The following is a 16,985-nucleotide window of genomic DNA, read 5'->3' as shown; positions in this document are numbered from 1 at the left end:
GAGTGAGAGACCCTGCTGGGGCATTGAGGTTATCACTGGTGTGAATGAGGCACAATGTGTTCCTGGCAGACTTCTAGGGCTTCCATAACAGAATTTTTTAAGAATGCTTTTGTTGATGCAAGCTGACTTGAGTGCCTCCACTTATAGCAATTCTATCCATAAATATGAATTCCACATCTAACACAATGTTATGCTTCTTGTTTTCAGAACGCGTGCAGCAGGAGAGACAACAGGCCTTGGAGAAGATGGGTATCAGTGTACAGGCATCTGGTATCAGCGTTGAAAAAAATAAATATTATCTTGTTAACCTGAATGCTGATCCATCACTTAATGAGATGCTTGTTTATTACCTAAAGGTATTTATTGGTTTGTTGTTCTTGCTGCTTGAGGTTTGAGGATTGTGTTTTGTTATGTTTTGAAATAATTCACATGAGTCAACAACTATACATTGATGGAGATATAATGGAAATTTTTAAAGAAATATTATATGCTTAAAATTTTTGAGGCACATCAAAGCTAATACCATATAAATAATAAATGACTGTAAGTCCGAAAAACAATGTTTGGGGGGCTTCAAGCTTGATATTAAGACTGTATGTCTAACCCTGGCTTTGTCAGCATCAAAATAATTGTCTGCTAAGACACGTAAGGCTAGGTGATAATTGCCTGTAACCTCCGGAAATGACTTAACCCTTTCAGGGTCCAAGGCCAAAATCTGAAGTCACGCACCAGTGTCCAAGAAATTTTGAAAAAAAAAAAAATTATTTTTTCTTACAGAATTAAAGAGCATATTTTTGTGAAGGTAATAAAACAAAAAAAATTAGAATCTGATCAGTACTTACCGAGATACAGTGCCAAGAAGTTTGTAGAAAATGATGTGGTGGCGGCAACATCGACGAATTCCACATACGCGTATTATATTATTTTGTTGTTTTAGTTGTTTTTTCTTTTCTTTTCCAATTTTTTTCTATTCCTACTAACATTTGGGGCCTGAGAGACCAATACTGTATATAATTTATATATATAAACTCACTGTATTGAACACAATAACCGCACTAAAGTTATTATCATATTATTGTTTACCACTGTTGTTTATTACAATAAACATGAACAAATATTGTATAATACTAATGTTCTATCATATATTTACATATTTACAATCACTGGACATGGTTTTAGAACTGCTGGAGCTTGTGGAACTCCTTGAAACAAGGCACCATGCACAGAGGCACCTTACATTCCTCACACATAAACCGAGTGTCTTTGCGTCTTTGTTGCCGTCGTTTTGTTTGTGCACAGACAATGCATCTCTTCTGAGCAAATTTCTTTTGAGTTGAAGGAAGCTGTATTATGAAATGATCACCTTCTCTTCTCAAACGCTTGGGTATATTGTGATGAATTCGAGGACCATGTTGTATTGCAGGTGTTGTTACCTGGTACTTCATTATGAGTTGTCTGACAACAGACAAACAAAATTCACCATACGGTGGTCTGTTACCAGTCTTTATTTGGTACATATTATATGCATTCAGCATTGAAATGTCCATGAGATGGAAGAAAAGTTTCATGTACCACTTGTAACTCTTACGAACACAGTCAACAAAACCAATCTGCATGTCACACTTGTCAACCAAGCGCATGTTTTGTGTATAATCAATCACTGTCACTGGTTTTCGAATACGTTCATTAGTCACTCGATCAACTTTGCCACTGTCTTGCATTTCATTACGGTGAATGGTTGTCAACAATGTGACATCTCGTTTGTCATGCCACCGTAATGCCATGATGTCATTGGCAGTAAACACCTGCACGTCATCACCACGAACACCTGCGTTGAGCCTGGGCATATGTTTACGATTAGAACGCACTGTGCCACACACATCTGTCTTGTTCACTCGCATGAAATCACTGAGTAATGGGCTTGTGTACCAGTTATCGGTATATAATGTATGGCCCTTACCAAGATAAGGTGCCATCATGTTTCTCACTACGTCACCTGATATACCCAATAACATCTTGGTATCTTTCAATGTTTTACTACCCGTGTATACAACAATATCCAACACCAGGCCACTGTCACAATCACAGAGTACAAACAATTTTATACCAAAGCGGTTCCTCTTGCTCGGTATATACTGCTTGAATGACAGTCTACCTTTGAACAAAATCAAAGACTCGTCAATTACAAGATTCTTGAATGGATAAAAGTATATCCTGAACTTTTGTTTGAGATACATGAAAACATTTCTAATCTTGTATAACCTGTCACTTCTGTCAGGCCTGGTTTTGTCAGAGAAGTGCAACATACGTAAGAGTAAGATAAACCTGTTCACTGGTATTATTTCACTGAAGGATGGGGTACAAATTAGCCGATCTGTGGACCAGTATGCTTTTATATTATGCTTATAGACGTGAGGCATAAGCATTATTGTTGCAAAAAGCAAATACATTTCTGCAACAGTCGTCTCTTTCCACCTGTGTAGTCTTGACTGTGGTGATAAGATCGTATTTGCCATGGTGTACTGAAAATACTTATTACTTTCCCTGACAATAGTTTCCATCAATGGCTGGTCAAAGAATAATTCAAAGAATTCCAGTTCATTGGCCGTGGTTCCAAGGGGACAGGTAGGTAGAATTCCACTTTGCGAGTCATCAAAGTGGTGAGGGCTGGGAACAAAATTGGGATTTTGCTGCCAATCCCAGATACGGTTTGCTGGTGGATACTGGACATCATAGGCTGGTTGTACGGGTGGTTGTGGCGGGCTGGTGGGTGACGCTCCGCTTTGTCCTTGAACTGACGAGTCAGCAGCGTGGGTTCCCGCGTGGCACAGCGAGTCACGCATGGCGGTGCCACTACCACCACCAGCCCCACTAACACCATCCACTGATGTCTGTGGCCCATCCATGCCAAGTGTAGCCACATCATCCTCACTATCACTACCTAAAACGGGTGTAGGGCCACGGGATGTACTCCGGGATGTACTACGGGATGTACTCCGTCCCCTGGGCATAGCATAGGGTACACTACCCGAGCGCATGCGGCGGCGCACATACCGACGCTTCACTGGTGAATATGTTTCCTCACTATCACTACTCGAATGATCGTCGAGCGCAATAAAATCACAATCCACGTCAGAATCATCGTCATTACTGAAGTCAGAGGCCAGGCCACGGGAAAATATTAGTTTTCTCTTACATTTAGGAACAACCGACCGTGAGTCACGAGTGCCCACACCAGAGGTAGAAGGTCGAGGATCGTCGGGGTTTTCTGCACTATTATCGATATCCTGGTCATTATTTTCGGTCACTAACTCATCAAAGCCGTAGAATTCGTCTTCATTTCCACTTCCATCAGTGTCAGAACTATCAGACAGGAAGAGGAGAGTCCCAATTTTCCGGGGAGTCAGAGCTGACTTGCGACGAGACATGGTGAACAAGGGTGACTGAGCCGGCGTTCCCACAATGCTATGCAGGCGCCTAGATTTTTTGTTTATGGCGCACACCCACCGCGCAGACCCATTCTCTCATATGTAGGCCTATGAGCGCTTTCGCGCTAAATTTGACGGCGCTAGAATTTTGGCGTAGATCTACGGTTTGGACACTCACCGACCAGCCGTAGATCTACGGGACGGACCCTGAAAGGGTTAATCAGTTCATAGGGTTCTTCCTTCACAAGACATTTAAGATAATTGAACTTAACAATCTTATCTATGTCAGTTCGTGAATTTACTATGGATTGAAAACCACTTAATAAATTCTTCGTAGTTACGACCTTAGAAAATGGGCAATGATAAGATAGGTAAGCTTGGTAATGGGATACCTGTTGTGGCAATTGTTGTGACAAGTGTAACAGGTGTCTGATCACTAGTTACAGTAGGTCTCTGTGACAGAGTTTTGCGGCAGGTAGCCTGTACTCCTGTCCACCTTAATTGTTGATCACTAAAAGTACCCAAAACATTTTTAATGTCATCCTCAGATGGATTTGATTCTAGGAATTCACTTTCATATTTTGTATAATCTGAATTAATTATTTTCATATGTTGAGTAAGTAATTCCAGATTTGCCTCAAGATCATCAAAATCTATGTTTGTATCTTGAGTTAGCCCCATACAGACTGAAATTAATTGTTCTAATTGTGTAATCTTAGTCTGTAAAGAGGTAAATTGAGTATTCAAACAAGCCATTATAATGGGATACTGATAATTCTAGCACCACACTTTAGAGTGTTTACACACTATACTGTTATAACAGCTGAGAGTTATGCTCGAGTCAGCAATAATCGAGTCAGACACTACTGACCCACTAAGCATAACCTCAGAGTCAATGACCTTGAAGGGTACAGAGTACATATGACTGGATGATTCCAGTTGTCCTGTGTGATGTGGTCTCAGCTTGGAACACTGCTGAGTCACTGTAAATAATGTTAAACACTTCATTCACTAAACATCTATATAAATGTCACTGTATAACTGTAAATCACATGTGTATATTTCTTACACATATATAAATGTCACTGTTAATATGTGAAAGCTTACACTTTACAGTGGAACCTCAAATTTCGAACTCTTTGAAAATCGACCGCTTTTTTCGAACCAACTTTGTCCCCATTATTGAACTCGCCCCTTTTTTCGAACCGCCGGGTACCAGACCTGTCCACCAGCCCGCTCTGTCCATGTCCCCGCGCAGGCGCCATGAGCCAGTCTGACTTTGTTGATGCTTGAGTGAACACTAACCTGCGGTCTCATTCAAACATTTACGATTAATTCATTGTGTTTAGTGCTTGTGGGACTGTGAAATAAGCTACCATGGGCCCAAAGAAACTTGCTAGTGGTACCCCTGTGGTAAAGAAAGTAAGAAACACCATAGATGTGAAGTGAGTGGCAAGGATGTGGGAGAGTTGGTGGAGGACCACAGGGAAGAACTAACCACTGAAGAGCTGGAAGAGCTTCATCTTGAACAGTATTAGACCACAGCTCAGGAACTTGCTTCAGAGGAGAAGGAAGAGGGAGTGGATGAGGTACCTTCTTCAAAGATTAAGGAGATTTGTGCCAAGTGGAATGATGTCCAAATGTTTGTGGAGAAGTACCACCCTGAGCAAGCTGACACAAGCCATCTTTGCAACAAGTTCAGTGACAGAACCATGTCCCATTTTAGGGAAATCTTAAAGAGGCACCAGAAACAGAGGACTGTGGACAGTTATTTTGTGAGACAGGGGTCCAGCGACTCTCAAGCTGGTCCTAGTGGCATTAAAAGACAGAGAAGGGAAGTAACCCCAGAGAGGGCTTTGATACCTAAAGTCCTTATGGAGGGGGATTCCCCTTCCGAACACTAACCCCAACTCCCTCTCTCCTCCTCCCTATCTTCCAGATGCCATCACCAGTCTTCATTAAAGGTAAGTAAAAATGTTATTTTATATGTTTATTTAAATTTATTAATAATTGTACACTATATTTGTTGTGTGTATTTAACCCTTTGACTGTCGCGGCCGTATATATACGTTTACGAGGTACCGTGTTTGACGTATATATACTCATAAATTCTAGCGGCTTCAAATCAGGCAGGAGAAAGCTGGTAGGCCCACATGTGAGAGAATGGGTCTGTGTGGTCAGTGTGCACCATATAAAAAAATCCTGGAGCACGCAGTGCATAATGAGAAAAAAAAAACTACGACCGTTTTTTTAATTAAAATGCCGACTTTGTGGTCTATTTTCGTATAGTATTTGTGGTTGTATTCTCGTTTTCTTGGTCTTATTTGATAGGATGGAAACTATATTATAGAAATAGAGGTGATTTTGATTGATTTTACTATAAAAAGAACCTGGAAATGGAGCACAAAGTACGGGAAATGTTTGATTTTTGCCGATGTTCAAAAGTAAACAAATGATGTCATTGTCCAATAAATGTCCAAATAGCCATTCTGATATGCAGTCATGAATGGGTTGATGTAATTTTTACAATTATTACAATATTGCAGTAGTCTGCATAACAGTAAATCTTCTATTTTTTGTTTGAATAAAATTTCAAAATAAAAAGCAAGAGTAATATCAGAGGGTCCTGGAGGCATGACTGATGAACAAAGAAAATGTTATTTTAGAGCCAGGAATGTCTGCATTGTTCATTCTGGTCCTTATTTTGAAATTGTCATATTTTTTAATATTCGTGAAATTGGCCAAATTGCAAATTTCTGACCATGTTATTGGGCAGTTGAAATCGGTATATGGGCAGTTTCTTGTGCTCAATCGATGGTAAAAATGGAGTTCTGAAGAAATAGCTATGAGCTTGGTTGACTGGAATAATGGAATTAGCCGAAAATAGGGCTCAAAGTGGGCGAAATCGCTGATTTGTAAGTATTGCCGAGGTTGCTAACTTTGCGAGAGCGTAATTCCATCAGTTTTCCATCAAATTTCGTTTTTTTGGTGTCTTTACAATCGGGAAAAGATTCTCTATCATTTCATAAGAAAAAATAACTTTTTTTTTTTTTTTTAAATTTTGTGACATCAGGAGACACCTCAGGATTGGGGGTTGCGACAGTCAAAGGGTTAAAACTATAATGTAATACTATCTATAAAATGTATTTTTTTGTGAATATTTTTGGGCTTCTGGAACGAATTAATTGTATTTCCACTATTTCTTATGGGAAATATTGCTTCACCTTTCAAATTTTTTCGAATTTAGAACTAGCTCCTGGAACCGATTAAGTTCGAAATTTGAGGTTCCACTTTATATATAATCTCCTTTAATATAACAGTTAAATCTATAAGAGACAAACATAAACACAATCTCATCCCTTAATTTCTTTCTATAAACATTATAAACACTATTTGTATATATACACTCAACACAAACTGAACGTCATCTGGCTTGATGCTATGTCATTACTTCTTACGGTTGAGAGTCGGCTGTGGATGACGGATGGGTGATTGGGTGAGCCAGTCAGCCCCTGTTTTCTGTTGGGTATGACGGGTGACTGCTGGGTGAGCGCCTCCCATTTTCTATTGCTAGCAGTGGCCCCGCATTCTCTCTGATTGAGTCTGGAGGGACTCATTTATTCTGATTTATATTGTAAAAACACAAGTTTTACAGCTTTTTTCGAAGGACCTTGGCTTGTAATTTATTTGTACAATGTAGTACAAGTTTTGGACCACCATGTGGCCACATATCCAGTTCAAGCACGACCAGCTTCTAGGGAAATGCTACAAGCTAAGTCAAAGGGTAAATAATGTAATGGGACTTATCTTGAAAGATAGCTCTCACCTACACAGCCATCCCTGTAGGTGATGTCTTGAGAAGCTGTCGTATGCACTTCCTAAGGGCTGTGTGAAAAAATGTATAAGTATAATTACCCCTAGGGGGTGTTGTGTCAGTACATATTTCAATAACTGAATACTGACGGGAATATGTACTTACTTGTGTTGGGCTATAAAGCCCACCTATAACCGAGTGTATGGTACATCTAGGAAGAAATGAACCAGCTGTCTGCTACACAGCTGACCTAGCTAGTAACATTTATGACTAGACCTACCTGGATGTCTGTATCGAACCCATATTTTCACTCAGGTATCAGTGCCTTGATTGAAGCAGATGTGTTCTTTGAAGAATGTTGCACTACACTCTGTCAGGATTGCAACACTTGTTATACACTGTTCATCAAGTATTGTTTATCATTCACAGTCTTATCACTAAAGAAGCTGATCACACCTCTGTATCTGCTGTATCTATTGAGATACTTTTATGTACACAAAGGCGTGGCTCAGTGTTCTTTGTTCATTATCCCAGTGTCAATGTGTCTCTTGGCAGGGTTAAAAGCAATCTAAGCTAAGATGCTCCTTGCCGCACTTCGCTTGTCCCCAGCTACAAAGGAAAAGGCTGACATAGAATATTTCCCCTGCTTGCCAAACTTCCACCAGGAAGCAATGCAGAATGCTTGATTCTTGCTGTCTGGGCATAGACAGCAATGTACACTATCTTTAACATGGTAATAAAGTGGGTGCAGGTTTTCCTTAATTGTCCTGCTAAGGTAAGAGATTGATTGTCTCTCATTAAACTACACTATTTGCAACACTGGTCTCTTGCAAAGAAGTCACACGACCTATAACTGGTACACGCTGGTTAACCCTTTGAGGGTTTCGGCCATACTAGTATGGCTTACGACCCAGGGTTTTTGACGTACTATTTATTATTATTTTTTTATTATCACACTGGCCGATTCCCACCAAGGCAGGGTGGCCCGAAAAAGAAAAACTTTCACCATCATTCACTCCATCACTGTCTTGCCAGAAGGGTGCTTTACACTACAGTTTTTAAACTGCAACATTAACACCCCTCCTTCAGAGTGCAGGCACTGTACTTCCCATCTCCAGGACTCAAGTCCGGCCTGCCGGTTTCCCTGAACCCCTTCATAAATGTTACTTTGCTCACACTCCAACAGCACGTCAAGTATTAAAAACCATTTGTCTCCATTCACTCCTATCAAACACGCTCACGCATGCCTGCTGGAAGTCCAAGCCCCTCGCACACAAAACCTCCTTTACCCCCTCCCTCCAACCTTTCCTAGGCCGACCCCTACCCCGCCTTCCTTCCACTACAGACTGATACACTCTTGAAGTCATTCTGTTTCGCTCCATTCTCTCTACATGTCCGAACCACCTCAACAACCCTTCCTCAGCCCTCTGGACAACAGTTTTGGTAATCCCGCACCTCCTCCTAACTTCCAAACTACGAATTCTCTGCATTATATTCACACCACACATTGCCCTCAGACATGACATCTCCACTGCCTCCAGCCTTCTCCTCGCTGCAACATTCATCACCCATGCTTCACACCCATATAAGAGTGTTGGTAAAACTATACTCTCATACATTCCCCTCTTTGCCTCCAAGGACAAAGTTCTTTGTCTCCACAGACTCCTAAGTGCACCACTCACCCTTTTCCCCTCATCAATTCTATGATTCACCTCATCTTTCATAGACCCATCCGCTGACACGTCCACTCCCAAATATCTGAATACATTCACCTCCTCCATACTCTCTCCCTCCAATCTGATATCCAATCTTTCATCACCTAATCTTTTTGTTATCCTCATAACCTTACTCTTTCCTGTATTCACTTTTAATTTTCTTCTTTTGCATACCATACCAAATTCATCCACCAATCTCTGCAACTTCTCTTCAGAATCTTCAAGAGCACAGTGTCATCAGCAAAGAGCAACTGTGACAGCTCCCACTTTATGTGTGATTCTTTATCTTTTAACTCCACGCCTCTTGCCAAGACCCTCACATTTACTTCTCTTACAACCCCATCTATAAATATATTAAACAACCACAGTGACATCACACATCCTTGTCTAAGGCCTACTTTTACTGGGAAATAATTTCCCTCTTTCCTACATACTCTAACTTGAGCCTCACTATCCTCGTAAAAACTTTTCACTGCTTTCAGTAACCTACCTCCTACACCATACACCTGCAACATCTGACACATTGCCCCCCTATCCACCCTGTCATACGCCTTTTCCAAATCCATAAATGCAACAAAGACCTCTTTAGCCTTATCTAAATACTGTTCACTTATGTGTTTCACTGTAAACACCTGGTCCACACACCCCCTACCTTTCCTAAAGCCTCCTTGTTCATCTGCTATCCTATTCTCCGTCTTACTCTTAATTCTTTCAATAATAACTCTACCATACACTTTACCAGGTATACTCAACAAACTTATCCCCCTATAATTTTTGCACTCTCTTTTGTCCCCTTTGCCTTTATACAAAGGAACTATGCATGCTCTCTGCCAATCCCTAGGTACCTTACCCTCTTCCATACATTTATTAAATAATTGCACTAACCACTCCAAAACTATATCCCCACCTGCTTTTAACATTTCTATCTTTATCCCATCAATCCCGGCTGCCTTACCCCCTTTCATTTTACCTACTGCCTCACGAACTTCCCCCACACTCACAACTGGCTCTTCCTCACTCCTACAAGATGTTATTCCTCCTTGCCCTATACACGAAATCACAGCTTCCCTATCTTCATCAACATTTAACAATTCCTCAAAATATTCCCTCCATCTTCCCAATACCTCTAACTCTCCATTTAATAACTCTCCTCTCCTATTTTTAACTGACAAATCCATTTGTTCTCTAGGCTTCCTTAACTTGTTAATCTCACTCCAAAACTTTTTCTTATTTTCAACAAAATTTGTTGATAACATCTCACCCACTCTCTCATTTGCTCTCTTTTTACATTGCTTCACCACTCTCTTAACCTCTCTCTTTTTCTCCATATACTCTTCCCTCCTTGCATCACTTCTACTTTGTAAAAACTTCTCATATGCTAACTTTTTCTCCCTTACTACTCTCTTTACATCATCATTCCACCAATCGCTCCTCTTCCCTCCTGCACCCACCTTCCTGTAACCACAAACTTCTGCTGAACACTCCAACACTACATTTTTAAACCTACCCCATACCTCTTCGACCCCATTGCCTATGCTCTCATTAGCCCATCTATCCTTCAATAGTTGTTTATATCTTACCCTAACTGCCTCCTCTTTTAGTTTATAAACCTTCACCTCTATCTTCCCTGATGCTTCTATTCTCCTTGTATCCCATCTACCTTTTACTCTCAGTGTAGCTACAACTAGAAAGTGATCTGATATATCTGTGGCCCCTCTATAAACATGTACATCCTGAAGTCTACTCAACAGTCTTTTATCTACCAATACATAATCCAACAAACTACTGTCATTTCGCCCTACATCATATCTTGTATACTTATTTATCCTCTTTTTCTTAAAATATGTATTACCTATAACTAAACCCCTTTCTATACAAAGTTCAATCAAAGGGCTCCCATTATCATTTACACCTGGCACCCCAAACTTACCTACCACACCCTCTCTAAAAGTTTCTCCTACTTTAGCATTCAGGTCCCCTACCACAATTACTCTCTCACTTGGTTCAAAGGCTCCTATACATTCACTTAACATCTCCCAAAATCTCTCTCTCTCCTCTACATTCCTCTCTTCTCCAGGTGCATACACGCTTATTATGACCCACTTTTCGCATCCAACCTTTACTTTAATCCACATAATTCTTGAATTTACACATTCATATTCTCTTTTCTCCTTCCATAACTGATCCTTCAACATTACTGCTACCCCTTCCTTTGCTCTAACTCTCTCAGATACTCCAGATTTAATCCCATTTATTTCCCCCCACCGAAACTCCCCTACCCCCTTTCAGCTTTGTTTCGCTTAGGGCCAGGACATCCAACTTCTTTTCATTCATAACATCAGCAATCATCTGTTTCTTGTCATCCGCACTACATCCACGCACATTCAAGCATCCCAGTTTTATAAAGTTTTTCTTCTTCTCTTTTTTAGTAAATGTCTACAGGAGAAGGGGTTACTAGCCCATTGCTCCCGGCATTTTAGTCGCCTCATACGACACGCATGGTTTACGGAGGAAAGATTCTTTTCCACTTCCCCATGGACAATAGAAGAAATAAAGAAGAACAAGAGCTATTTAGAAAAAGGAGAAAAACCTAGATGTATGTATATATATATATATATGCATGTGCGTGTCTGTGAAGTGTGACCAAAATGTAAGTAGGAGTAGCAAGATATCCCTGTTATCTAGCGTGTTTATGAGACAGAAAAAGAAACCAGCAATCCTACCATCATGCAAAACAGTTACAGGTTTCTGTTTCACAGTCATCTGGCAGGACGGTAGTACTTCCCTGGGTGGTTGCTGTCTACCAACCTACTACCTAGGCGTACTAGTACGCCTAAATTCTAGCGCCCTCAAATCTAGTGGGAGAAAGCTGGTAGGCCTACATATGAAAGAATGAGTCTATGTGGTCAGTGTGCACAGTATAAAAAAAATCCTGCAGCACACAGTGCATAATGAGAAACAAAAAAAATTTTGACCATTGTTTTGGAATAAAACAGCGACTTTGCACTGTATTTTTGTATGGTATTTATTGTTGTATTCTAGTTTTCTTGGTCTCATTTAATAGAATGGAAGACATATTACAGAAATTGAGATGATTTTGACTGGTTTTACAATGAAAAGTACCTTGAAAGTAGCAGAAATGTTCGATTTTTACCAAAGTTCAAAAGTAAACAAATCATGCCAAGCGTGAGTCTAATATTCTTTTGCAAGTGCGCCAATATTATTTATACCATTTTTTATACTAATGTAGTAGTCTGCATAACAGTAAATCTTCTATTTTTTGTGAGAATAAAAACTCAAAGTGGAAAGCAAAAGAATGTAAGAGGGGCCTTGAGACGTGACTAATGAACAGAGGAAATGTCATTTTGAGGAATGTCTTTCTTGTTTGTTCTGGACCCTATTTGGAAATTGGCATCTTCTGAAATTTGTGTGAAATTGGCAAAATTGCCAAATTTTGACCACTTTACTGGATAGTTGAAATTGGTAAATGGGTGGTTTCTTGCACTCATTCGATAGAAAAAATGGAGTTCTAGCGAAATATTCATGTTTTTTGTCGACTAGTACAGTGGAATTGGCCAAAAATGGGGCTCATAGTGGGCAATATCGCCGATGCGTAAACATCGCCGAGACTGCTAACTTTGCGAGAGCATAATTCCATAAGTTTTCCATCAAATTTTATACTTTTGGTGTCATTATGATTGGGAAAAGATTCTCTATCTTTTCATAAGAAATAATTATTTTTTTTTTTAAATTTGGCCGACCCTGAGAACGAGTCTCGGAAAGAGCCTGTCGACCCTCAAAGGGTTAAACATCTGCTTGTAATTACTTGATGTGGAAGTAAACAAGATGCTTGCCCCTTCTGAGAGGGCTGGGCCCCTCAGGGCTGAAAAGGGCTGAGGGGGGCTGATACCCCTTCCTGGAGAAAATTTTCTCCACAGAAATACCTCCTACTGAAAATAGAAGATATGGTAGAATTTGCAGAATATTCCCAACAAAAAGCAGGTGTGCAATAAGTAGACAAAGCAGTAACTTAATAATCATAACAGGTCCACGAATTTTTCAATGTCCTATAATGAAATGTGAAGGGAAATCATCAACAAATTCCAAACTTCTTCTAAATGGAACTTGTTACCAAGGTACCTTTGAAAGAGGGGAATCATATTGCCTGGGAATATGAATATGCACGTACACTAAAGCTGAAAGGGGTAGTGCTGCCAGTTTCAGGGATACGCTAAAGATCAACAAATACAATGGGCTGGCACCTTGCTTTAACTTCATACCAATAGGTTTGAAGACCCTCGGAGTATGATGCAAATGTGCACTCAGCTAGACCCCCGATAAGCTGTGTCTGGCTGTATGGTATAAGTACTGTGTACAGTGGAACCCTGAGTTTCGAACGTATCAGCTATCAAATGCTTTGAGTTTTGACCACTTTTTTTTGCACTAATTTTGTCCCAAGTATTGAACGTGTCCTGTGTTTCGAACTGCGTACCAGACCTGCCCACCTGCCCGTGCCTTCCTGCGCCTCCCACGCAGGCGTTGTGAGCCAGTCTGGCTTGGTTTATGCTTGAGTGAACACTAACCTACATGCTCATTTAAACATTTCACAATTAATTCATTGTGTTTGGTGCTTGTTTATTAACCTCTTGACTGTCGCAACCCCCAATCCTGAGGTGTCTCCTGGTATCGCAAAATTTAAAAAAAAAAACTTATTTTTTCTTATGAAATGATAATCTTTTTTCGATTGTAATGACACCAAAAAAACGAAATTTGATGGAAAACTGATGGAATTATGCTCTCAAGAAGTTAGCGACCTCGGCGATATTTACAAACTAGCGATTTCGCCCACTTTGAGCCCTATTTTCGGCTAATTCCATTGTTCCAGTCGACCAAACTCATAGCTATTTCTTTAGAACTCCATTTTTTCTATTGATTGAGTAAAAGAAACTGTCCATTTACTGATTTCAACTACCCAATAACATGGTCAGAAATTTGCAATTTGGCCAATTTCACGAAAATTAAAAAATATGACAATTTCAAAATAAGGACCAGAATGAACAATGCAGACATTCCTGGCTCTAAAATAACATTTTCTTTGTTCATCAGTCATGTCTCCAGGCCCCTCTGATATTACTCTTGCTTTCTATTTTGAATTTTTATTCAAACAAAAAATAGAAGATTTACTGTTATGCAGACTACTGCAATACTGTAATAATTGTATAAATAACATCAACCCATTCATGACTGCATATTAGAATGGCTAGTTGGACATTTATTGGACAACGACATTTGTTTACTTTTGAACATCGGCAAAAATCAAACATTCCCCGTATTTTGAACTCCATTTCCAAGTTCTTTTTATAGTAAAATCAATCAAAATCACCTCTATTTCTATAATATATTTTCCATTCTATCAAATGAGACCAAGAGAACGAGAATACAACCATAAATACTATACAAAAATAGACCACAAAGTTGGCATTTTAACTAAAAAAACTCTCAGAGTTTTTTTTCTCATTATGCACTGCGTGCTCCAGGATTTTTTTTATATGGTGCACACTGACCACACAGACCCATTCTCTCACATGTGGGCCTACCAGCTTTCTCCTGCTTGATTCGAAGCCGCTAGAATTTATGAGTATATATACGTCAAACACGGTACCTCGTAAGACGTATATATATGGCCGCGACAGTCAAAGAGTTAAGTGTGACTGTGAAATAAGCTACCATGGTGGTGATGGTGGATGGTGTTGGTGGTTGATGGTATTGGTGCGTGGTGGTGGTGGCGGATAGTATTGGTGGATGGTGGTGGATGGTATTGGTGGAGAGTGGTGGTGGTGGAGGGTATTGGTGGATGGTGGTGGTGGTGGATGGTATTGGTGGATGGTGGTGGTAGTGGATGGTATTGGTGGATGGTGGTGGTGGTGGATGGTATTGGTGGATGGTGGTGGTGGTGGTGGATGGTGGTGGTGGTGGATAGTATTGGTAGATGGTGATGGTGGATGGTGTCTTCTTCAGAGATTAAGGAGATTTGTGCAATGTGGAATAGGGTTCAGGCATTTGCTGAAAAATATCACCCTGAGCAAGCTGAAACAAACCATCTCTGCAACAAGTTCAGTGACAGAACTATGCCCCATTTTAGAAAAATCTTAACCCTTTCAGGGTTGAAAGGCCCTCTCCTAAACTCGCTCTCAGGGTTGAAAATTTTTCGGAAAAAAAAAAGATTTTTTTTCCTCTTGAAATGATAGAGAATATTTTCCCGATCATAATGACACCAAAAATATGCAATTTGATGGAAAACTTATGGAATTATGCTCTCGTGAGGTTAGCGGTCTCGACGATGTTTATGCATCGGCGATTTCACCCACTTTGAGCCCTATTTTCGGCCAATTCCAGTATACTAGTCGACAAAAATCATATCTATTTCACTAGAACTCCATTTTTTCTATCGAATGAGTACAAGAAGCCGCCCATATACCGATTTCAACTATCCAATAAAGTGGTCAGAATTTGGCAATTTTGCCAATTTCACACAAATTTCAGAAGATGCCAATTTCCAAATAGGGTCCAGAATAAACAAGACAGACATTCCTGGCACTAAAATAACATTTTCTCTGTTCATTAGTCACATCCCCAGGCCCCTCTTACATCTCTTTTGCTTTCCACTTTGAATTTTTATTCTCACAAAAAATAGAAGATTTACTGTTACGCAGACTACTGCATTAGTGTAGAAATGGTTTAGAAATGGTATAAATAATATCAGCGCACTTGTGAAAAAATATTAGACTCATCAGTTGACGTGTATTGGACGCTTGGCATGATTTGTTTACTTCTGAACTTTGGTAAAAATCGAACATTTCTGCTACTTTGTGCTCAATTTCAAGGTACTTTTCATTATGAAACCAATCAAAATCATCTCAATTTGTGTAATATGTCTTCCCTTCTATAAAATTAAACCAGGAAAACTAAAATACAACTATAAATACCATACAAAAATACGCTGCAAAGTCGCTGTTTTAAACCAAAAACACGGCCGGAGATTTTTTTTTCTCAGTATGCACTGTGTGCTGCAGGATTTTTTTTATACTGTGCACACTGACCACATAGACCCATTCTTTCATATGTAGGTCTACCAGCTTTCTCTCAGTAGATTTGAAGGCGCTAGAATTTAGGCATTCTAGTATGTCAATAACCCTGGTGCGTAAGCCGTACTAGTATATCGGAAACCCTGAAAGGGTTAAAGAACAAAAGTAACTCCAGATAAGGACTTGTTACCTGAAGTCTTTATGGAAGGGGATTCCCCTTCCAAACAATAAGTGCTCTCTCACTCTTCCTCCCTATCTTCCAGATGCCATCAACAGTCTTCAATAAAGGTAAGTAAAAATGTTATTTATATGTTTATTTAAATATTTATTTATCTTCTACTAATTGTACTTTGTATGTTTGTAAGACGGAGAATAGGATAGCAGATGAACAAGGAGGCCTTAGGAAAGGTAGGGGGTGTGTGGACCAGGTGTTTACAGTGAAACATATAAGTGAACAGTATTTAGATAAGGCTAAAGAGGTCTTTGTGGTATTTATGGATTTGGAAAAGGCGTATGACAGGGTGGATAGGGGGGCAATGTGGCAGATGTTGCAAGTGTATGGTGTAGGAGGTAGGTTACTGAAAGCAGTGAAAAGTTTTTACGAGGATAGTGAGGCTCAAGTTAGAGTATGTAGGAAAGAGGGAAATTATTTCCCAGTAAAAGTAGGCCTTAGACAAGGATGTGTGATGTCACCGTGGTTGTTTAATATATTTATAGATGGGGTTGTAAGAGAAGTAAATGCGAGGGTCTTGTCAAGAGGCGTGGAGTTAAAAGATAAAGAATCACACACAAAGTGGGAGTTGTCACAGCTGCTCTTTGCTGATGACACTGTGCTCTTGGGAGATTCTGAAGAGAAATTGCAGAGATTGGTGGATGAATTTGGTAGGGTGTGCAAAAGAAGAAAATTAAAGGTGAATACAGGAAAGAGTAAGGTTATGAGGAT

At 39.8% G+C, this 16,985-nt stretch overlaps 1 protein-coding gene across 8 annotated transcripts in view; it reads left to right on the top strand.

Annotated features, from left to right (window-relative positions):
- The window catches only part of Khc-73 (Kinesin heavy chain 73), an 886,736-nt gene that overhangs the window by 381,870 nt on the left and 487,881 nt on the right, over nt 1–16,985 (top strand). For all 8 annotated transcript variants that reach the window (XM_070083276.1, XM_070083279.1, XM_070083274.1 and 5 more), the window contains one exon: nt 208–356. In XM_070083276.1, the coding sequence (XP_069939377.1) occupies nt 208–356 (149 nt within the window). The remainder of the gene's footprint in view (nt 1–207; nt 357–16,985) is intronic.

The sequence above is a fragment of the Cherax quadricarinatus genome, chromosome 9 (genome assembly GCF_038502225.1).
Source record: "Cherax quadricarinatus isolate ZL_2023a chromosome 9, ASM3850222v1, whole genome shotgun sequence".
NCBI lineage: Eukaryota > Metazoa > Arthropoda > Malacostraca > Decapoda > Parastacidae > Cherax > Cherax quadricarinatus.
Note: the sequence above shows the minus strand (reverse complement) of the source record. Positions and strands in the feature narration are given on the sequence as shown.